We start from the raw sequence: 25,283 nt of genomic DNA, 5'->3' as shown, positions 1-25,283 counted from the left end.
TGCAAGATTTAGACCTTCAACTCTGAGTACCAAATTAACATGTCATTAATTTAAAAAAAATTCCTCTGTTTTAATGAATATATGTTTTTACCTTCTTGGTGAAACACCATTTTTAATGCATTCAATTATATAAACAATGTGGATAGTTTCTGGGTGGAAGAGCCACTATCCAAATACAGCCAGTTCTTCCACACAGAATACTAAATTATGAAAATTAGGATTTAGTGTATAAAGGAAGAATATGAAAACAAACAAACAGTGCTGATTTTTATCTAATGAGGCATAAAATAATGACCTAAATAGGGTTATTTAGCCTATTTTATGCTCCACACAGCCTGAAAATTAGTCTTCATTTTAGACAAATTATGGGCTTTACAACCATGTTAGAAATAATTACTTTAATTTCCTGACATTTCGACCTTCATATTAAGGTCATTACCTGGAGTATACACAGTATACACACACACATATATATATATATATATACAGAGGCAAGCTATATTACATTTCACACAATATGCTAAAGAGACGATGATTTGATCAATGGTTATTCTACTGGCCTGACCTCTAGTGAAAATAAAAAATTAAAATAAATAAATGAAATAAAATAAAATAATTACATCAAAGCTATATTCTATTTAAGACAACATCAGAGAAATATTCTTTCATATAGATAGTTTGATTATAGCAAAAATGATATCCTAATTTAACATGACAATTGTTATATTAGATTTAAGATCCTGGATTACCTATAATCCTATTTATAATTAACTCTTAGGGAGAAAGGTTATGTGGGTAGAATATGTGCCTTCCATATTCTTGGGATTTTTAGACTATTATTGTTCAGATTAGTGGTTGATAAGAATTTCACAGGTCTCCTTAAATTTACATTCATATCATGTTTTGGTGTGATGTAAACAACAGGTGCTTTTCCAGTCAATTCTATGTAAAGTGTTCAGGGTATGATCCGAAAGGCCAGTTTTACCATAATTATTATATTTAATGTGTCGTTTATGTTCCTTTTTTTTTCACATAGGAATTATGCATTGTTTCCCCTATATAGGGCAAATTACAGGTGCAATGAATACAGTGTACTCCAGGGTAGGCCAACAGAGGGAGTGGATCCTTGGATGAGTTCATAATATGAATGCCGAATGCCTTTTCAAAGAAAGTTGCGAAGCCCTTTTACATCAGCCAAATCTGAATTGGAACGATTGTCTCTCTCTCCCTCCCAAAAGTTTGGGTGATTCTTATCTTATGTAACCATCAAAAATAGTTTTAATAGTATTTTTAATAATATTATTTATTAATATTAATTTCTAGCACGTGGCAACAGTTTTTAATTGGTAAACCACCGACTGCTGCATGTACTTCATATTCCCGTTCCTTTGATTTGCTTGTTTCTACACACTGATGATGTACTGTTATTTTCAGTACGAAATATCTGTACTTAAATTTCCTTCAAGTTAATTACTGTGGTTATCATCATGTAATTTATTATTTATGGTATTAATACATATGGTATTTAATTAACAGTATTAAATATAACCATTTTCCTAATGAAAATGGATTTGATAATTTGAATATTTACCTTTTATTAATATAACTAATACAATCATGTATGTTAGAATCTCTAAATTCTTTTAGCTCTTGAAAAAAATTGGAAGAGCGATATACGACACTTTTATTGGAACTAGTAATCAAACCAGATATCCAATCATATCCTAAGGGTGGTGATACTGCATTCTCCTAAGGACCAAAGAAGAGAATTACAAACATATCTACAAAGACAAAAACATCAAAGTATATATTGTAAAGTATGTAGTAATTTCATCATAGGCATTTACTGCATTTTTTTAATGAATGTAAGCAGATTATCTACAAAAAAATTATATTTACAAAATTCTATTTACATTTATGTTCTATTCACTTCTCAAATTACCTATTAACTTTTTATAGAATAGCTCAGCATTTTGTCTCTTTCCTCTTCTATTTTCACTTAAAGAGAATATTATAAACAAATAAAGCAAATGAGATGCATGATTCCAGATAAATTACTTACCTGTGGTGTATTCTGCTATTATAGGAATCTCCATGAATTTAGCAGCTTCATCATGCAAGGTTCACTTTAACTAGCAACATATCAAACTGAACCTTAAACGCTTTGTGCTTATCACTCAGATCTTATCATTCACATCCCATCACATTCACACTACTCTTCTATCTACAGCTGAAAATCCCAGTTTAAGAGGTTGTAGTGTTATCCCTTGTTCTCTCCTGTCCAGTAGTGTACTGAAAACTGTCTTCAACTCCAATAGGGAGCTGAGAGCAGAAGAAATAATTGCATTACTGGAATTATTGATCAGATGAATAGTCACAATACCGAGTAATCCCTTTGTATGTATCATTCAAATGGAATTAGTAAATAGGAAAGGATATTAAGCTGGTGGCATTAATGTCACAGGACTCAATACTTGGGTTGCTGCTGTTTAGTTAGTAATGGTATTGAGAATGATATTTGAGACAAAACAGCCACATATTTTCTGATAATACTAAACTGGAGAGGGCAGCAGTTAATAATGATGTAGAGATCCTGCAGGACTTGAATAGACTTGACAGTATTGGAAAGATTGCCAATTTCATGTGACAAAGTAAAGTTATGCATTTTGAGCTGAAGTGATTACAAACTCTGTATTATATCGGAATTGCACTACAAGAAATTCATGGTATGAATTTGGGAGTGATGGTGGACAGGGAGTTGATATTCAAAGGACATATGGAAATTTTAGGTAAGATGTTTGGATGTTATAATAACCTTATCCTTGCTTACATTTCTTATCCCTCTTTATAAAGCTTTGATTCAGTCACATCTGGACTGTTGCATAGAGATTAGTCATTTGGGATTTCTTGGTGATGGGGAAGTGGTGGAGAGGAGTTAGAGGCATGAACCAAAATAGTGACTGGTCTGTATGGTCCTCCCCATGATAACCTCTCCTACCATTAGCATTCATTATTTTTTCATAATCATTTTACATTTTGCCACATAACAAAAGAGCTCCTTGGAATTTCCCATGGTCTGCTTGACTTATTTCCTCTCAATTCTGATTCTGATTTCCTTACAATACTGGTCATCCCTCTTGATGCTTTGAAATGCTAATGAACCTGCTAATCACCTTTCATTTTTTTGTGCAATGCTACTTAACAGCAGCTACTCATCACTTAACTCCTACCAGATTTATCCCTCTACCTTTGGGTATGCAATCACTGATACTATTTCCCCTCAAAACACCTCGTGACCATTTTCCATGCACTACTCATATTATACTTCCCTTGCAGTTTCTCATGCATTGCCACTGTTCCAAGCTACCTCATGCCTGTCATAGTTACCAGCTTTATAGTTTCATATACATCCTTTCTTACACAAAAGTTCCGCATGCTTAGTCATATCCCACATTAAGAACACATGATCACTCTCACCAATCAGAAGAAAAACCTAGGTTATGGACAAATTTTTTGATGCTATTGCCAGATCCAACACTCAAAACCCCAAGTCCTATCATGCATTTTAGGTAATTTTCTCTCACTAGCTACATAAATTCTATTTCCTTCCTTCTATGCATTTATGCCTCCATGGTTTAAGTATCCCATAATGATTATGTTCTCTGTGCTCAGAGCACATAATTTGCCAGTGCATGCCTTCTATATCTTGTTTTGCATTTCCTGGCCTATGGTGATAATCAATGCTTTTTTTTTTTTTTTGAGACAGTACATAATGGTATGACATACCAGCAACCTTGTTAACAATGACGTGATATAGTGATGCAGAATCATTTTAATTTTTCAACTTTTTCTTGCTAGCAATGGATGAGTACTGTCACTTACTGTTTTATAAAACAAGTGCCTGGTAATAATTATATATTTTGTCCTATTGGTTCTTACTTCACACTAGGTAGCTTTAAATGCACTGCTTCCCTTAAACCCTACCCTTCCAAATGAACTTTCATTCTTGCTGGTTGCAATAACCCTCCTAACAACCTATTCTCTTTCATCCTTAAAAATACAATATCTATCTCTGTGAAGATAGATATTATATGCCAAACACTTCTCATCCTTATTCCTGATGCTTCTGACAGAAGCATCAGGAATAAGAATGCAATATCCTTTTGGGTGTAAAGGTGCCCTTGCATCTTTTAATCAGTGTCCCATCAGTTTTCAAACCTAAGTAACTGAATTCAGCATTCTTTTATTATTCCCACTATTGTGCTCACATATTCACTCACTCCAATGGCGCCTGAAAACATGCATTCCCCCCCTCCTCCCAAATAGCCTTAGTTTTCCTGATTTTGCATTCTCTCAATGAGCAAAACATTTTCTAGACAGCTAATTCAAAATCCTTTGAAAAGTGCAATCCATCCAGTCAGTCACATACAAGTCCTTTTGTCTATCCAACTCATTCCAGTATAAACTGCATACCATTCCTCCTAGACAAACAATGAACTGACATTTACAATCATGGCCCTTCTCATTTTATTCCAATCATAGCCCTTCTCATTTTATTCCAATCATAGCTTGGCAACACTTACGAACTTGATTCTCTCGTTGTTGTTTTTCTTTTAACTCATATTCTTACATTCCATTCTTTTCACTTTTTAAATCATTCATTCCAGCTAAAATTATTAGCTCTTACACTTTAACTCTCAACTTCCTAACATCTTTGATCTTCATAGGAAAGTACAAGTTTCTCAAGCATTCAAGCACATCACTAATTACAGAAATGCTTCTTTTTTTTTTTTTTTTTTTTTATCTACACACCCACCAAAGGTTGTAAAACCTATAGAACATTAGCATTGTGGGTGGATTAAGAGTTTTTTTCTATTTTTTTATTCATTTTTACCATTCTTTTTGCACTGTTTATTCATTTGTACCTGGGTGTCCAGAAATCCTACTCTAGAGACAAAACAAGTGGGGCACAATGGCAGTATTCATGAGCTCAACCATATGGGCATTGACAGGTGCAAATAGGTGAGCAGCATTAAGACTTTTCGAAAATGGTTTGATGTCATGAGTGCAATATGTATGCATGGTGGAATACAAGAGGCATGTTTGTGGAGAGACTGAATGGAAGAAAAGAGAAAGTGTGGATTTGTAGGAAGTGCGATATATTATTAGATCACAAGTTAATGAATGCAAAACCAACTGAAAACTAGTGAAACTGAGGGAGTGAAAGAATGCAAGAATGTATAAGTGAAAGTTAGTGATATAGGAGTGAAAGGAAGTATGAATGAGAAAACAATAGTAAGATGCAGCAGAATGAGGGGTACTGAGACTACAGGAGTGACAGAGGAAATTGTCAGAATGCAAGATTTGATGAAACAGTTATTACAAAGTTAGTTAATACAAAGTTAAAAACAGTTAATACAAAGTCAAAATCGTTTTCTGCTAATAATTTCTGTGATAATGCCCATTCCTGTCATTAGTACAATTATATAACATTGTTGCTCTTATACTCATATTCTCCCCATTCCTCCCATTATAATTTACTTTCCCCGGCTCTCTGCATTAGGTCTCCCACCATTTATTAGTTTATTTTACTACTAGATTATTTTAAATTACAAACCATTAGGAAAAGAAAACCAGGATGTCCTCTCAAGAGATTCAACAATGATTTCTAAGACTGCAACAGGCTGCTCTAGGCCTTGAAAAGAATGATGATGATGATGAATATTAGTTTATTGTACAATGGAATTATCACACATTCTATCCATTCTTGTGGCTTTCCTAAGCTGAGACTAAAGTTATGCAAACCTATCAAAGGGTGTCTAAGAGATACTTGTGTCAAGAGAGGCTTCTTTTAATTAACATGAAAAACACAAGGAATAAGTAATATTATTTATTTTATATTTCAGCTTGAATATTACAGGCCATCATCAGTGGACAATAGTGAACTGCAAAACTGGTGTCACAGACAGAAAAAAAGGTCATATTCTGCGAGTTCTGTTGCCACTGGCTGCATGCTTCCTGCACAAAAGCTACTTATTGAACTTAACCAGCCGTTCTTCTGTTCAATGTGCCTCCCTTCGGTAAAACAACTTCTGAACATAAGTAAACATCTTGAAAACCTCGAATAGCACATCGATGCTTTAAATGAAACTTTTACCTCCAAAATACGTGCAATCGAAGCTAAGCTAGAACAAATTGAAAACCATCGCAACGCAAGCTCTACTCCGCCAGCGAAAGAACTTCGTCATCTAATTGCATCAACTGTAAAGGACTTGATGGAAGGTAAACACAAAAACGCAACGCCGTCATCTTGAACTTCCCGGTGGAAAACGGAAAATCATTACAAGAGGACATCAACAAACTAGCTGAAGAATGCAAGATCAATCCTAAGAATATCATCAGGTGCCATCATTTCAGGCCTATAAATAAAAGGAAGGATGGAACGAACTTTCCGTGCCTAGTAAAAGTGACTTGTGACACGCCAACAAGCACATCAAAAATAATAACAGCGATCAACGACAAGTTCACGATCACGCATATGTGCAAAACCAGACTTATCATTTGCACAAAGGGAACAAAGATGCCAGTTTTGAAGACAACTCGAAGAAAAACATCAAAACGGTGACAACAGTTGGACCATCGACTACAGACAAGATAAACTGGTGAAAAAACCAAGTGATGCCACTAGCAGCCACCATGGAGACCAGCATGCAGTCACTGCATAGGAAATGCAAGACTCATGCGGTCCAACATATGACTCACAAAACCCTACACATCCACTTCACCAACATCCGCAGCCTAAACTCCAACCTGAATAGCGTCCACTACCACCTACAGTCTATCAAACCCCACCTTCTCTTCCTGGTAGAAACTTAAATCTCACCTTCCCCAGCACCACTTATCTCAACCTTCCAAACTACTCACTCTTTAACAACTTTCATTCTAAGGGTGGTGTCTGCACATACATCTGCTCTGACATACCTTGCCAGAGAGCATCCAACCTAGAATCACCCAACTTTGACCTTCTTTGGTTGAAAATATCCCTTCCCCACTCAGTCCAATTCATCTGCTGTCTCTATTGCTCCCCCAACATAACCAACCAACCAACCAACCACCCTGGGCTCTTTAATTTCCTCTCCCTAAAAATTGACTATCTCCAATCCCACTTTCTCAACAGCGAAATCATCCTCCTAGGAGATTTTAACGTCCACAACACTAGCTAGCTTTCCTCCTCCAGTTGTACAGATCTTGCAGGCAGAGATGCTGAAACATTTGCATCACTAATGACCTTACACAACTTGTCCAGATGCCAACCAGAATACCAGATAACCCAAACCACTCCCCAAACACCCTAGATCTCTTCCTAACCAATGACCCCTCCAAATACACAGTGAAAGTAGAGAGCCCCCTGGCCAATTCTGACCACAACCTAGTGCTCATCTCCTCCTTCATGCAACAACGTTTACACAAACATTCCCCATAAAAGAGTAGTTTGGCACTATAACAGTGCCAAGTGGGAAACCATCCGCAACTTCTATGCCGCATTCCCATGGTTGGACTATTGCTTCTGCCATTCCAACCCAAACATATGCACCGAGCTTATTACCAAAGTAATCCTCACTGGCATGAATACATACATTCCACACAGCACTCTGAACTGCCATTCCCTAACAAAACCCTGGTTCTCCAAAAGATGTGCCAAGGCTGTACAGATGAAACACCAGACATACCACAACTAGCTGAAATCAAGAACCTCATCCTCCTTCAAAGCTTACACCAAAGCCCGTAATAGATGCAAAAAAAAAAACAATCAATGCTTCCAAAACAGAGTTCGAAAGAGCAAAAAGCAGGAAACTAGCAGCCTGTCCAAATGGCAGCAGAGCCTTTTGGTCTCTCGCCAAAGCAATTGGCCGTAACTCCTGTCCAACACTATTCCCACCCCTATTATACCCAGATGGTTCTACTGCATCATCACCCACAGAAAAAGCCAATCTTCTGGTTTCATACTTTGCTTCCAATGCACACATAACTGACGATGATAAATGTCCCCCAACCATTCCAGACACCCAACATACAATGCCCCCTATATCCTTTTGCCAGGATGAGATCAGAAAAATACTGTCCAAATTAGACACAAAAACGTCTCCTGGCCCTGATGGCATTCCCCCAATTGTTCTGAAAGTTTGTGCTCCAGAACTGACCCCTATCCTATGTCACCTATATATACTCTCTTACTCCACTGGAATCTATCCCACAAACTGGAAATTGGCCTATAGGCCAATTTCCAATATTGGCCTATTGGCCTTCTTGTCACCCAAGAAGGGTGACAAGTCACTGCCATCCAATTACCGCCCTATCTCGCTTACCTCAGTCCTGTCAAAAATAATGGAAAAAATCATCAATTCCCAACTCCTACACTATCTTGAAGACACTCACCAAATAAATGACCGCAGTATGGATTCCACCACTGCCGATCAACAGGAGATCTACTCACATACGTCACCCATCTCTGGACAAATACTATGGAGAGGTTTGGCAAATCTCAAGTGGTTGCACTAGATATCTCCAAAGCCTTTGACCAGGTCTGGCACAAAGGCCTACTAGGCAAACTACCATCATTCGGTCTGACCCAGGACCTTTGTAGTTGGATTGCCCATTTTCTGTCTGGATGCTCACCGTGTGTGATGGTGGACGGTTCCCTATCATCTCACTACCCAATTAATGCTGGGGGTCTCACAAGGTCCTGTCCTCTCACAAACCCTCTTCCTGCTATATATCAATGACCTATTGCAATTGATCTCCAACCCAATACACAGTTTTGCGGACGACAGCACACTACACTCCTCACTTGCATTTGATAAGCCTTACCCTACACAACTCACCTCAACCTACAGAACATCAACCACCACCACCCTCAACTCCAATCTCCAAACCATCATACAATGGGGTTCAGATAACCTCATAAATTTCAATGACAATAAAACTCAGTTCTGTACTATTTCCCATAAAAAAAGAACCATTTTTTCCCAGTATCCTTTTTGACAATACCCAAATTTCCAGATAGTTTGAGATCTCGCTTCTTGGAATCACCCTTGCATCAAACCTCTCCTAGCATAAACATATCACAACCATCGCATCCTCAGCCTCAAAAAAACTAGGATTTCTCTTTCGCTCAAGACATTACTTCATCCCCGAACAGCTATTAACATTATACAAATCACAAATCCGCCCAGCTATTGAATACTGCTCCCACATATGGGGCGAGGCCCCAAAAAGCTCTCTCAAAATGCTTGACTCAATACAGAGGAGAGCAATTAGACTTATCAATGATCCATCCCTTACCAACTCACTCCCCCCCACTTTCACACAGACGTATGGTCTCTGCAGTATGTATATTCTACAAATATTTCCATGGGAAATGCTCATCTGAAATAACATCAATAATTTCTCTCCCAGTACTAAGCTCATTGAAACACATGCAGCTACTGCACAACATCCCTTCACAGTACACCTAGAAACAAACAGAACAAGTTTCTTTTCCTCTTCCTTCATCCCTGCAACTGCTGCACTGTGGAACAGTCTCCCACCTGCTGTGTTTCCCAAGGAATACAATTTAAAGTCATTCAAATCAAATGTAAACAAATTCCTCCTTTCCCAACCCACTACCCATACACAGTACTAATGTACTATAGGTTGATCAACCAACCTCCTGTGTATGGGCTCAACATAAAAAAAATAAAAGGTAAAATGTGAAAAAATTAAGAGGTGCATGAGGTTATATATAAAACAATGCAATGGTATAACTGAGGGAATGCTGCAAGGTTAATTATTCATTAGCTATTTAAAAAAAAAATAAATAAATAAATAAAACACTATTGATATGTGATTACAATAAGACTTTCCCATGTCTTAGATAGAGAAAGGTAGTTGTTTCGATTTAAGTTTAGATGATGAAGTAAAGCCTCAGTGCTTTCTTTAAACTTCACACCAACATTAAGAGATAAGCGTGTTTCAGAACATATCACACTGCAGTCAATATATTGTTGTCAGATTTTTCAGATTTAGGCTAGCAACAGTAAATTGGAAAAATCTGGCTTGGCACAGCACACACAATAGATATAGACCACACAATGTCCTATGGTCTAAAACATGCTTGCTTCATCGATATCGGTATAAATGTGAATGTTTGTTTAAAGAAAGTGCTGATGCCTTACTTCACCATCTGAACTTAATTGGAATGACTGCCTCTCTCTCTCTCTCTCTAAGATAGGGGGAAAGTCTTATTCTAAACACACATCAATGATTTTTTTTAAATAGCTAATGAATAATTAATATTGCAGTATTCTCTCACTTATACCATTGCATTGTTTTATGTATAACATTGCGTGCCTCTTACTTTTTCAAATCAATCGATTGTTCATGTTCTACCTTATAATTAACTACTGTCGACACTGACAATAGTCTGTAATATTCAGGACAAAATATAAAATAAATAGTATTATTTGTTCCGTGTGTTTTTTGTGTTAATTGAAAGAAATTTATCATGAGCACAGCCAATTCAGGTGAGCATGCCTTTAGCATACGTGCTAATATACCATCTGTCCCTATTGCTACATTCTTATACAGGTTATGCAATAGCTCTTCAACCTCATTCTGAACAACCTACAACTCATCATCTAATGTAGTAGTAGTAGCAGCAATGTGCACAATGTTACATACACCTGGTTGATATATCTGAGCAAGGTGAGCACTCATTAACTGAACAATCCCACATCTGACATTAGAGTACCATCTGCATTCAGTAAAGTTATTCTTCCACATTCATTCTTTATTTTACTTGTGGCATAATAATAAAATTCTTTTGGACTGCCCTTAGCTTGTATAGCCAATTTGTTTTTTCTCTGATTTAGCTTTCTACACAATACTCATTACTTTTATGGCCTATGCTTTATATATTTCATAACACCTCTCACTCTTATTCTCACAATATTCCTTCCACATTATCTTCTTATGGATTTCTTGCTTAATAATGTTGCACATCCATTTCACTCCTGGAATATTTATTCTTCCAACTCTAGGAATACATACAGATAAAGATTCCTGTGTATTGCTGATATCTTTCCCATTCATAACTGATACCATGGGATCAAATATAGCATTCTCCTAAGTTGGTTATTACTTCCAGCTTTGTAGTTCAGCATGTAACCTGTCCTAACTGGAATATCAATCAGGTATTAAGTACTTCCTAGGAAAGTATGGCATGATCACTGTCACCAGGTGGTGGTATAATAGTCATGGTGACACGCATGACCAAGTATTTTGCATATATGCTACATATATGATGTTTACATATATCTGCATAAAGGTTTCTAATTCAATGGCAAGTATGCGTACATGAGACATTATTACCATTATTACTTTCATGTATTTCTACCCTAACTGAGCTCAAGTCATCTAATATCATCAGTAGTATTCCCCCCCCCCACCTCTTCTCCTTTCTCTTCTGTCACTCCTAAAAATACTATACCCTTTTCACTCGATCCCAGTTACAATATCTGATTCAACAATCTTAGACCACAATGTATTGAATACAGCAACAAATCCTTTTATTCCTGATGCCCCTGACATTGGTGTATAGACATAACAAATTACCACCTGGCCTTCTCTTATATTTAGATATGCAATCTGCTTGTCCTTGTTGTACAACTTTCTCCTTTCCCTCCCCAGACACACTCAAAAGGTCCAAACCCAAAACATATTTCCACCCCTTTGCCAGATACATAACCATGTTCAATGCCATTCATATTTTTATCACGTTTGCATATCATAGCTGAATTTTCACACACATTCTTGCCATTCCTCTCATATCTAGTTTCCCTGACTCTCTGCATTAGGTCTCATCCTGATAATTTTTCCAGGATTCTGATGCCAAATCCATTCACAAGTGCTGGCAGTCCCTCTTATACGTGTTTTTTCTGCCATCAAACACACATCGTATATCTTAAAACTGGCATCCATTTCTTGTACACAGCTTGTGCACTGAATCATTTGCTATCATAACCTCTCCTTAACTCAGTACTGTCATATATCAGTAGCAAACCTACATTTTTACTCTCTCATTTTTCTTTCTTGCTTCTTTCAACAGATCTTTCATATCCTCTCTCATTCTATATTTGTTGCTACTTAAATCATTAGTTTCAACAATAATTATCATCTCTTTTACTTTTCTCTTATTGCAATATCTTTAATTTTTTCCCTCTGGAAACTAGAAGTAGCAACTCCATTAGCAAGTGCAAATTTTATGATTGAATTGCCATACCATATCACTTTCTTTTCTTAGATTTTAATTGACTTACCTTGTTGTCATTATTCTTTTTATTCTTACCAAGTTCAGTGCTTTCTTGCCTCTTCTTGTTTTGATTATTTTTCTTATCCTACGTTTTTCCACTTTTTCTCTGGTTCATTTTCTAACAATTTCTTTTAATGGTGTATTTGGTGGTCTATATGGTGGTATAAACATTTCACTGTCCAATCTAGAAAAACTGGTTACAAGGTTGAATACCAGCAGTGTACCAATATATACTTAATGTAAGAATTAGACAGGAATTATCTTATCAAGTGTTCCAGAGAAGAAAGCATACTTTAAAAAAAAGTTAGGAGAAACTGAAGGTGAATGGTGAACTGGATTTAGCCAAATAGGACTAGCAAAGACCCAATTTTCATCTTTTGAAGAAGCAATTAGAAAATCAAAGGAATAAAATAAGGATTTCTAAGGTTTCTTAATCTGAAAAAAAAGCATATGATCCAGAAGGCTTGGTAAAAATTCCCTGCCCTCTTGATACTAAGGTAAAAACTCTACAAAACATTAAATCTTATGGTAAAAATAGAACTTTATACTGGACAATACATAGCCTAAGTTGCAAATCAGCAATATCATGATGTTAAAAGTATGTGTAAGGTAGAGTTGTACACTAACTTAACTGTTATTTATAATTTGCAGTGACTATATATCATTAAAGTGGTATTAAACTTCATATTCAAATAGGAGTTATTCAGCTTATGTCTTGGCAGGAGTACCGAAATATCAACAAACTGTGGTTTTTGTTCAGAGTGGTTTTAAGAATTTAAAGTTAATGTGATGACTGCCGACTGTTGCTGGCCACCACCTGAAGCACTGCCCACTACATTGACAAAGTGGCACCACTCGCTGCAGATTGGTGACAAGAAATTTTGCATAACGTAAAAAAAAAAAATCACATTAACTGATTAATCACTCGCTTAAAGCGGAAATAGTATCATTTCACTCAATCGCGTATATCGAATTCGCATTAAGCGAGGTTTCCTGTAATGGTCATGTTTTTGGAGGCTAGGAACTGTCAAATAAATGGTATGTGGGCAGGCACATTGTTGTGGTGAAGAACCCAGTTATATGATAGTTCTACGACTTCACAAATAGATAGTTAAACTACAATCTGCAAGGATAGCCTTGTGCACTTTTGTGAATGCTTTCCAGTGTTGTGCTTGTTGACAGTTGCCCAGAAGGCTCATTGCTGTTCAAACAGATAGACAGATATTCATCTGTCCGTCTGTTTATGAAGTGTTTGTACCACAAAAAAAGTTTTGCTTTGGTTCATAGCATCATCACCAAACTTCCTTAAGCATTTGGTGGGTTTTTTCTGCAGCAGTTTTTTTTTTTTTTTTTTTTTTTTTTTTTGAGATTGATGCAAAATTTGATGCAGATTCTTTGCTCTCTAATATCCACCCCTTCAGTTGGAGAAGAAAACTGTCAAACTACTAAAACATTACAAAAATGGACATAACACAAGAACACAGTCGCTCTCTCAGCTTGCCAGCTTCTGGCATACTGATTCACAAAAAGGTACTGCTCACCCCTTTATAGCAACAGAAGGACATACACTACAACCGGTTTGTGCATTATTCAAATTCCTCACACTTTTGGGTAGCACCTCATATGAAGAGAAAGGTGATCAGCTAGTTCATGAGCATGTAAAGCAGAGGCAAGAGATGTGACCAGCATAAGGAAGATAAAAACAGATAATGAAAGGAGGCTAGCTGAGCAGGCAAAAGAAAATTGCAAGAGTTCTTTCACTGTATGAGTAAAAGAAGAAGAATGCGCAAGGATAACTTGCATGAGATAACAGTAGCAGACAAAACAGTTGCATTACCAAGTAATCATTCTGCAAGAGTATACCATTCAGGTGAAGATATTGCAGTACCAGATGTGGCACTGGCTGATGTGAAAATAGAGGTTGATGAATTGGAGAACCTTAACGCAAACACAGTCATGGGATTAGATGGGATATCAGCCCACGTATTACAAGAATGTGCAAGGGAACCACCAGCTACTCTGACCAAGCCTGTTTAAATTTAAGCCTTGGCTCTGAGGTGCCAAGGAAATGAAAATAGGATAAATAGTTTCACTGCATAAAGGAGACTCCAAGACAGAGGAATCAAATTATGAACTGATTAGTATCTTTGAAAAGTTGGTAAAAGCAAAATTTGGAAATATGTACAAGAATATGATGTTCTATGGGGAAGGCATGGTTTTGTGATGGGCAAGTCTTACTTGAGTAATTTGCTCATTTTATAATAATGATGCTTGTGTTGGATAAAGAAAATAGTTACAGAATGATACTGCTGGACTTTCCAAAGGCATTCAGTGGGGTATCACATGTTACTCTGTTACATAACCTGGATTGAATCTGATAATTTGGGTAAGAGGATGGCTGATGAACAGGCATCAAAGAGCAGTATACGAGGGAAATGATTCCAGAAGACAGGGAGCTGATGGTGTACCACAGGGCTGGGTACTTGGCCTGCTGCTGCTGTTTAATTTGTATATCCATGATGATGTAGAAAATGATTTAGTGGGAAATAATTGGCTAAGTGGAGATGGGCTGGCCATATTGGCAGATGCAATGATGGGAGATGGACTAGAAAAACAACAGAGTGGAGACCAATGGATGGAGCAAGACAAAGAACAAGACCAAGAAGGTGGAGGGATGAAGTGGAACAAGTTGCAGGAGTGAGATGGATGGGAGATGCAGAAAATCGAGTGGTCTGGAAAACCATGGGGGAAAGCTTCATCCAGCAGCGGACAGAACCAAACGGTGAGGTGAAGAAGTTAGCTGTTTGACAATTAGACAAAACAAGAAAGCAATAGCTCAATGAAGATGAAGCAGAGATCCTGCAGTATAACTTAAATAAACTGGCAGTATGAGCAAAGGATAACAACTACTAGTTTAATATGGTGAAGTGTAAGGTTATACATGTTGGGATGAAGAGCTCACAAGCTAATGGAATTAGAATGCATGAAAATTATGAAGTCAAGGATCTGGGGGTGACTGCAGACAGGGAGTTGGTTTGAAAAGCATAAAGTGGCAAAACAGCACACCAGATAACTTGGATGTCGAATGCATAAGCAAAAATAAGGAGGTTATTATTCCTCTTTGAGACACTGACCGTGAGTTGTGAGTCAAGTCGTGAGTGACTAAGACTGTGGCACAGAATGATCTCCCTATGAGGATGGATTGAAGGTTTGTGGGTTATAAAGACTAGCTGATAGATGAAAAAGAGGGGAATGTGATGAAAACAGAATTTATCAAAGGGATTTTATAGGACTGACATCAAAGAGTTTTTCCGATACATGGCAGGAAGGGAGAGAACAAGGAGTCATTCAACTGAAATTGTGTAAGAGTCATTAGCAATGGTTTCTGGACTAGATATTTTGAAGGTGAATAGATGAACAGGTTACCAGAGGTGGTTGAGTGCTTCATTCATGAAGGAGTACTGTGTGAATAATGGTTAGAGTGCTCTTTGATGAGCAACTCCGTGAAGATGTCCAAGAAAATATCTTTGAACAATTATTTCAAAACTATAACCTCTTAGAAAAATTGCATAAAATGTAAAAAGAGGCAACAGTATCTCTTTAAAGAAAACCTTCAACTGACTGAAGAACTACCCATTTTTATAAACAAAATCTGACCAGATGGCCAAATCTAATGATAGGCAACTTAGTGTATGTTATATTTATAATAGTAATGGTAATTTTTTCAACTGAATAGCATTGCTTACAGATTTTGAAGCTTTGCCAGATTGACCGTCTTCTTCAAGAGATATTTGTTTTTCTTGCGACCTATGAAATAAGTATGGTAGTTTACTGAAAAATATGCAGCATAATTTTAAAAATTTATAGTAAATAAATACAAAAGTATGAAACAGGTTAGAGACATTTTTAAGTTTATTATTATTATTTTTTTTAAATGTTTAGTGTCTATAACTAGCTATAACATTTTGTAAACAACCCTGTTGAAAAATAGTAGTTATGTCACTGCTTTAGTCTAGAATATCCATTATGGTATTCACATTAGAGCACATTACCATGTGATATCAGCAAGTATTGACGTATAACTTTCAATTATTGAAGTTTAATCTATCAAAGAATCATTCTGATGGGGCAAATAAAAAATTAAAACATGATTTTTGATGAATTACTTATGTATTATCTTTGTTTTGAAACAATTAAAACTGATTGCGTTTTCTTTTGGAGAGCGTACAGTCACTGTTGATAACTAACAATGTTATTCTCTTCCTTGGCTGACTTGCACTTTTTTCTCATTTAATGCTTCTTGTCTAATACAACAACTGATCCTTTACAAATCCCAAACTTACTCAACCTTAGAATATTGTTCTCAGTGTGGGGGTTCAGGTTAGGGATGGAAAAGAAGCAATCTATTGACATTTTCCTTGAAGAGTTTGAGGTTGTAGTTGTTGGAAATCCTACATGAGGAAGATTGTTCCAGGGAACAAAGGAAGATGGAATATAAGAGGATGGGAAGTTTAGCATGTTTGCAGTTGAACTGAAAAGAGATGCTAGCCAGCTAGCGCCCTTGTTTTTATAGGCCAAATAGAAAGTTGAGGAATAGAAATTCCTCAACTTTTTATGTGTGTGTGTGTATATATATATATCAAAATGATCATGGAGGCACCTGCGGGAAAGACAGAGATCTGAAACACTGCATCCATGAGATAGTGATTTAAGTGAGATAGTAAAGGGAGAAATAGCAGCCAAATCCTTCTTCACTGGACAGCATCAATTTTTAGGGAAGTTTTGGATGCACTACCCTAAACATGTGAACAGTATTCTAAGAATGAGAAGATTAGGAATCCGTATACAATTAGTGACTGGATGGGTGAAAAGTAATGTCTTGAGTGGAAAAGAATGTCAATTTTTTAAAGAATGAGAAAGCTATTGATGTATTTACACCAGGAGAGGCAGGAGGTAAATGCTGATCCAAAGAGCAAGATAAAATCCTGTTGGTGATTTGTGAATTACTGAGGGTAAACATATGAAGGTTAAGATTACTTCTGCAAGAAAAAAGGCAAGTCTGTTTTGGTAGCATTGAAGGTGTAAATTACTCTCAGCCAACCGAAGAATGATATGGAGATGAGTGTTTAATCGAGGGGGTGGAAAGTTATGATAAACACCTAGAACAAAAAAGATATTAAAGCAACTGATATAACCACAAGAAAGAACATATCTTAAAACCTTTTAATCCCATGTTTCACGAAATTGTAATCATTTGTTCTTTTTCTTTCTTCTTTTTCTTCCTCTCTCTTTTACCTTGCGATGTCGAGGATTTCTATTCACTTAATGGATACCATATCGAGGATAAGGTGGTTAGCCCAGCCCTGTGCCTCCCGATGTATCCTATTCTGTAGATGTGTGCATGTTCACAGGCTGGTTTGCTTGTTCTGAGGGCTGAAAAACCTGAGTTTCCGGGTGACCTCCCCCCCCCCCACTTCCATACGAGACCGGCTAACTACTCACCTTAAGTCAAAAGAGATCAGGCAAAGATTCCTCGTGTATCTGACGGGAATCGAGCCAGTCTTTCTGACCAAAGGGCTTCATTTATACTGACTGAGCTATGGAGGCTCCCTTCTTTTTCTTTTAGGATATATATAAGACATGTCAGAGGTTTTGAAGACAGAGGTGCAGGCCATCATCAAGTTTTTCATGCTGCAAAAAAACTCACCAAACTTTGTGTGAGACTCTAGGGAACTGTTCCATAACATATCCAACAGTTGTCAAGTTTAAAACTGGGCATCCTGAGACAACAGATGCCCTCAGGTCAGGAAGACCTTCTACAGTGATCACACCTGAAAACATCGATGCAGTGCATGCCATGATTCTTATTGATAGACGAATACTAGCCACAAACATTGCAAAGACTCTGGGGATATCCAGGGAATGAGTTGGGATCATTATCCACCAACATCTGGATATCCAGAAGCTCTTAACGAAGTTGATCTTCAAATGTTTGAATGCCGACCAAAAGAGAGAACATGTGTTGTAATCTAAAGGGATTTTAGGTTATTTTGAGAAATCGGGTGCAAATTTTTTGGCTCATATTGTGACTGTTCATGAAACAAAACTTCATCACTATGACCCAGGGACCAAACAACAATCAATGGAGTGGAGACACAAAGGTTCTCCATGGCCAAAGAAGTTTTGAACCTAAAAGTCAGCAGGGAAGGTTCTTGACATTGTCTTTTAGAATGTGGATGGTGTAATCCTAATCAAGTACCTCAAAAAAGGTGAAACTATTACAGCAGTAGTTTATTCAACAGCTATGAAAGAACTGAAGGAGATATTAAAGGAAAAATGCCATGGGGAAACTGAGCAGAGGCATGTTGCTTTTGCAGGACAACACAACTGCTCACACTGCTCATGAAACCCAACAGACAATATACAGCTTGGGTTTCAGTGTCTGCCTCACATACCCTATTCACCAGACCTGCTATACCTACCATATATGTCGGTAGGTGTGGCTAGGATGACCAGAGTATAAGACAAGGCCTAAATTTTAGGCTATTGTTAGGTTTTAAGCTTATATCGGTTGTATAAAACGATCCCCCCCCCAATTTCTTCTTTCTTGTATTAATGCAATGTTAGGTATTGTTGTTATATCCGTTATTTTTACATCTATGCATATCCGTTATTTTTTTGCAATACATAGATTTAGTATTTACGTGAATTACCCTAATTAAAAGTGATTAGCCCCAAAACCCGGGGCAGAGCTGACTACTACCGGGTGCGTCCCCAGGTGGCGGATCAGGGAACAGCCTTCAGATATGGAGGTTAGCTGCGATATAAGCAGAGCAATCTGGCGAATAAGCAGCCGTGGACCAACAGCGACTGAGCTATCAGGGCGTGGGGGAGCAGAAGTGGCAACTCTGTCTCACTTAAAACCTCACAAAGCCCAATGACAACTCGGTGACATGGCGAGTAGTGCTGCCATTAAATAAGTACCTAATGGGGTCACCGCCCCTGACATTGGGAAGCAGCATTGTCAGTACTGACACAAGGTTGAAGCCAAATGATGACGGAAAAGCTTGTGATCAGAAATTTGCAGATGGCAATATGATTATATTGTGTACGTCTGTAATACTGCGGAGCAGAAAGCAAATGGAGAAACTACTGCTCTACCTTATCTCCAGAACAACCACCATGGCGAGCAAACCCTTACAATTGACCCCAAGTTCCCGGCGTCCCTTAAATGGGACAGGGGTGCGAAGAATCTCCGGGCTCAAAATGGTGTCCACTTTTAAAATTGCAACTTGGAATGTCAGAACTCTGTATGAAGCTGGCAAATTAAGAAATGCCACAAGAGAAATGAAGAGGCTGGGCATCCGGATTTTGGGAATTTGCGAGACAAGATGGCCAGGATCTGGAAAATGTCAACAAGATAATATGACAATGTATTACTCTGGGAATGATGAGAACAAACATCGACATGGTGTAGCTGTAATAGTAGATGAAGAAATCAATAAATCAGTAATAAATTGGATTCCATTTTCTGAAAGGATAATGCTGTTACAACTTAAGGGAAACCCCGTTAACATAAATATCATCAAAGCTTATGCACCCACAGCTGACAAAAGTGAAGAAGATGTTGAAGAGTTTTATGAACACCTAAAAGAGATTAAAAACCTAACAAAGAAACATGATATAAACATAGTGATGGGTGACTTCAATGCAAAAGTGGGAAGAGGGGGTGATGGAGAAATTGTTGGCGAACATGGCTTAGGCACCAGAAATGACAGAGGAGATCGCCTAGTCCAATTCTGTCAGGAAGAAGATCTAACAATAGCAAATACCTGGTTTAAACTTCCACCAAGAAGACTGTACACTTGGAAATTGCCTCAAGATAACCAACATAATATTGTCAGAAATCAAATTGATTATATACTGATAAATAAAAGATTCCACAGTAGTATAAAGAGTGCAAAGACTTATCCTGGAGCAGATATCTCATCAGACCACAATCCCATAGTTGCAGAAGTACGTCTTAGATTAAAATCAGCTAAAAAATCACAAAAGAAGAAAAAGAAAATTGATGTAGAAAAACTGAAAGACCCGAACATAAATAAAAGTGCCAAGACACAGCTTAACCTGCGATTACAACACATTAACATAGAAGAAAATAAAAGTGTGGAATCTCTTTGAAATAGCTTAAAGAATGCCATCGTAACAACAAGTATTGAAGAAGTAGGTTATATGAATAATATAAAACAGCAGGAATGGATGACAGATGAGATTATTTCTCTTATTGATACAAGAAGAATGTATAAAAACAAAGACCTAGCCAGGTATACAGAAACACATAACATCATCAAGAAAAAAATAAAAGAAGCCAAGGAAAATTGGATGAAAAATTTATGTACTGAAATTGAACTGCTTCAGAAACAACATGATAATTTCAATCTGTATAAGAAAATCAACGAAATTTCCGGAAAACTGAGGAAAAAGCAAATAGTGTCTCTAAGAGACGAAAATGGAAAAATAGTTCTAGAAGAAGAGAATAAAGCACAGATTTGGATAAAATATGTAACAGAACTTTTCAATGATACTAGACAGAAGCCTATAAATATAAAAGATAACATTCAAGGACCAGCAATCATAAAATGCGAAATAGAGAATGCTATACAAACAAGTAAAACAGGAAAAGCCAGTGGACCAGATGGTGTGCAAACAGAATTTTTAAAATTAATCGAACCAGATAACATCAAACTTCTTGAAAAACTATTTAATAAAATATATGAAAGTGATGAATTTCCATCAGATTGGCTCAAATCTACATTTATCACTATCCCAAAGAAACCCAAAGCGAATTCCTGTGGTGACTTCAGACTTATTAGTCTAATTAGCCAAACATTAAAAATATTTTTGAAAGTAATTCAGAATCGCATTTATAGAAAAAGTGAAGAAACTCTAAGTGAAACACAATTCGGCTTTCAGAATGGTTTTGGTACTAGAGAGGCCCTTTTCTGTACCCAAATATTGATACAAAAATGCATAGAAAAAAAGAAATCTGTCTTTATGTGTTTCATAGATTTTGAAAAAGCATTCGACAAAGTCAGACACACCAACTTAATAGAAATCCTTCAACAAATAAGGCTAGACGAACAAGACATAAGACTAATAACAAATCTGTATTGGAATCAGTCAGCTACCGTTCAATTAGACAACATTACCACCAGTGATATTAACATCAAAAGAGGAGTGAGACAAGGATGTGTGCTCTCACCACTCCTGTTCAACATATATGCAGAGGTAATCTTTAAAAAAGCATTGGAAGAATGTCCAGAGGGAATCACAATAAATGGAAAGATTGTTAACAACCTACGATATGCAGATGACACCGTGCTAATTGCAGATAACATTATGGATCTCCAAAAACTCGTTGACAGAGTATACATAGAAAGCCAAAGAATGGGAATAAATATAAACATCAACAAGACAAAATACATGATCATCAGCAAACATCCAGCCTCATCAATGAAACTGACACTCAATCTGAAAAATATTGATCAAGTGTCAAGATATAAATATCTTGGTTGCTGGCTTAATGAACGGTGGGATCCAGAAATAGATATAAAAACAAGGATTGAAGTTGCACGGCAGTCCTTCATGAAAATGAGAACACTATTCTGCAATAAAGACCTAAACATGGAAGTCAGATGCCGAATGCTGAAATGCTACGTGTGGTCTATTCTGCTCTATGGAGTTGAAACATGGACATTGAAGGCGACAACCATCAAGAAAATCGAAGCCTTTGAGATGTGGCTATACAGAAGAATGCTAAAGATATCATGGACAGAAAAAATTACCAATGAAGATGTCTTAAAATCCATTGGCAAAGCTAAACATCTTGTACAAATAATCAAGAAACGAAAAACATCATATCTTGGTCACATCATGAGAAACAGCAAATACCAACTTCTACAAACTATTTTGGTAGGAAGAATTGATGGCAAAAGAACTAGAGAAAGAAAAAGAATATCATGGTTTGACAACATCAAGACGTGAACAGGAAAGAGCAGTGCACAACTGTTCAGATTAGCACACGAGCGCAGTTTGTTCGCCAAGATGGTCGCTGACCTTCGATAGAAGATAGCACAATAAGAAGAAGAAGCCCCAATTTTTAATTAATTATTAATTTTGCATTTTTTTTTTAAATTTTAGGATTATTAAAATTGTTATCATTTAAAATCATGGAACTAGCAACAAAAGGAAGAAAGTATGAAGCTTGATTTAAAATAAGGGTAATTGAAATGGCAAAGCAAACTAATAACTGTGCTGCTGCAAGAAAATTTGACAAAAACCGAGATGGTAAGAGAATGCAGGAAGAAAGAAGATATTTTTAAAAAATTGCCAAAGAAAAAAATGAGCGATGAGAATGGGGATCACCTGATGGCCGCAACTGGAAAATCACGTTGCAGAATGGGTATTCGAATGTGCATATGCTCTAATCATATTACAAGAGATATGATTAGAGCATATGCACTAAAATGGTCAAGATTGAATCTGGATGAAAGTATAGAATTTCAAACTACTTCAGGATGGTGTAATCGTTTTATAAACAGACAAAATCTGGTAATACGACATAAAATGAAAATTACTCAAAAACTACCAGCAGATCTTAACCACAAACTTACCAGTTTCCATAAATTTATTATTCAGTTGAGACAAGAACATAAATTTCTATTGTCAAATATTGGAAATATGGATGAAACTCCTATGAGCTTTGATATGATAAGCAATGAAACAGTGGAGTCTAAAGGTAGCTAGTTCGAAGTACAAGTTATGAAAAAACAAGGTTTATGGTTGTGTTGTCATGTCTGGCATGGAACCAAGTTAAAACCAATGATCATCTTCAAACATAAAACTAAACCTAAGATAAAATTTCCTTCGGATGTTTTTGTACATTTTCATGAAAAAAGATGGATGGACGAAAATCGTGTGAAATTATGGATAAATAATGTGTGGACCACACGACCAGGAGGTATAATGAAGAAACAAAGTTTATTAGTATGGGATATGTTTTGTAGTCATTTAACTGAGAATATATTACAAGTCTTCTAGAAAAAAATAACACAAAAATTGCTGTTATACCAGGTGGTTTAACTTCTATATTGCAACCACTAGACGTCTGCTTGAACAAACCGTTTAAAGATCACATGCGAGAAGAGTGGAATAACTGGCTGTTGACTGGTGAAAAATCATTTACAAATGGTGGATCTATGTGCGCTGCATCACTTGATATGTTGTGCAATTTTGTAATCAAAGCATGGAATAAAGTAAAAGCAGAGACTGTAATAAAATCATTTAAAAAGTGTTTCATCTCTTTTCAGACTCCCAAGATAAACATATTTATTAACTTGTTCCAGCAGGTGACTGGAACAAGTTACTTCTTGGTCTGCCTCTAGGTCTTTTTCTTCCCATATATCCATTCAGAGCTAAATAAAGGAATCTATGAGGGGCCATTCTCTGAATATGACCAAACCATCTCAGTTGATGCTTAATGATATGGATGGTACGGAAGATGATCTGTTGTGGGACACTAATGACGATGAAAATAAAATCAATTCACCAGATTCGAACTGGGATCCATATGACGATCATTTAAACAATGAATCTGAAGAACTATTTTCAACAGATGATGAAGAAAATTAACATGAAAATTGAGGTTAATAATTATTATTTATTTTTTAAGACTTACATCTATTATAATATTTTAAATAAATTTATGTAACAAAAAATTAATCTGATTTGTTTATAAACACTGCCTATTTTCTTATATAACTATGTATTGTAACTATCTAAATGTTCATCCAAGAAATTCTTCTTCTTCTTCTCATCTCATCCGCTTGATAACAGGTTGAGTCCACTAAGAAGAAAGGTTCTCCACTTATCGCGATCTTTAGCCATCTCAATCATGACTCTATAGCTGGGTAGATGGGAATGTTCTTTCAGCAACTTTATCCAAGTACTTCTTGGTCTGCCTCTAGGTCTTTTTCTTCCCATATATCCATTCAGAGCTAAATAAGGGAATCTATGAGGGGCCATTCTCTGAATATGACCAAACCATCTCAGTTGATGCTTAATGATTGTGTCTATTATATTATCTGGGAAGTTTAAATCTATTCTGACTTGATCATTAGTCTTGTATTGCATCCAGTGGGTGTTATTAATTTTTCTGAGGCATTTCATTTCAAATGCTTGAAGTTTCTTGATTGGTTGTTAAGTTAATCTCCAGGCTTCTGAAGCATAAGTAGCTGTTGGGATAATAATTGTTTTATATAATTTTAATTTTAGACTCTGGATTTTTTTTATTTTTCCATATTTTGTTTAGTTTATTCATGTTGGTCCAACCTAGGTTTAGCCTGTGTTTTACTGTTTCCATATTGTTGAGGTTACTAGATATGACTTCCAAGATAAACATATTTATTAACTTGTTCCACAGGTGATTTTCGAGATTTATAGAAATATTTTCTTCTTCTCTACCTATCTTCATTATTTTTGTTTTATGATGATTTATTTTCATACCATAAGTTTTACAAGAGTCATTTAAAATATTAATAGTTTTTTCTAGCTCTGGTTTGGAATCTGCTAAAATAATGATATCATCCACGTATTTTATGTGATTAATGTTGGTACCATCCATTGATTATCACACCTGGTTCATCAGCTATGGTTTTACAGACTTCTTCTAGGAAGATGATAAAGAGTTGAGGTGAGAGAGGGCATCCTTGCATTACACCTTTCTCGACTCTGAAATCCTCGGTTTTAATGTTGTTCGTTTTAAAAAAAGTTTTGGTGTCTCCATAATAATTTGTAATAAATGTTAAAATATCAGAATCCATTGTTACGTTTTTTAGGATAGTGATCAATTTGTTTCTATTAACTGAATCAAAGG

At 36.4% G+C, this 25,283-nt stretch overlaps 1 protein-coding gene across 3 annotated transcripts in view; it reads right to left on the bottom strand.

The window, feature by feature from the left end:
* The window catches only part of LOC150109393 (uncharacterized), a 160,451-nt gene that overhangs the window by 74,238 nt on the left and 60,930 nt on the right, over positions 1 to 25,283 (bottom strand). For all 3 annotated transcript variants that reach the window (XM_090407871.1, XM_090407862.1, XM_090407881.1), the window contains exons 4-5: positions 16,096 to 16,156; positions 1,592 to 1,749 (exon numbers count right to left, since the gene is read on the bottom strand). In XM_090407871.1, the coding sequence (XP_090263997.1) occupies positions 1,592 to 1,749; positions 16,096 to 16,156 (219 nt within the window). The remainder of the gene's footprint in view (positions 1 to 1,591; positions 1,750 to 16,095; positions 16,157 to 25,283) is intronic.

Source organism: Typopeltis vanoorti, chromosome 2 (assembly GCF_054136105.1).
Source record: "Typopeltis vanoorti isolate ZY-2024b chromosome 2, IOZ_Tvanoo_1.0, whole genome shotgun sequence".
Classification (NCBI taxonomy): domain Eukaryota; kingdom Metazoa; phylum Arthropoda; class Arachnida; order Uropygi; family Thelyphonidae; genus Typopeltis; species Typopeltis vanoorti.
Note: the sequence above shows the minus strand (reverse complement) of the source record. Positions and strands in the feature narration are given on the sequence as shown.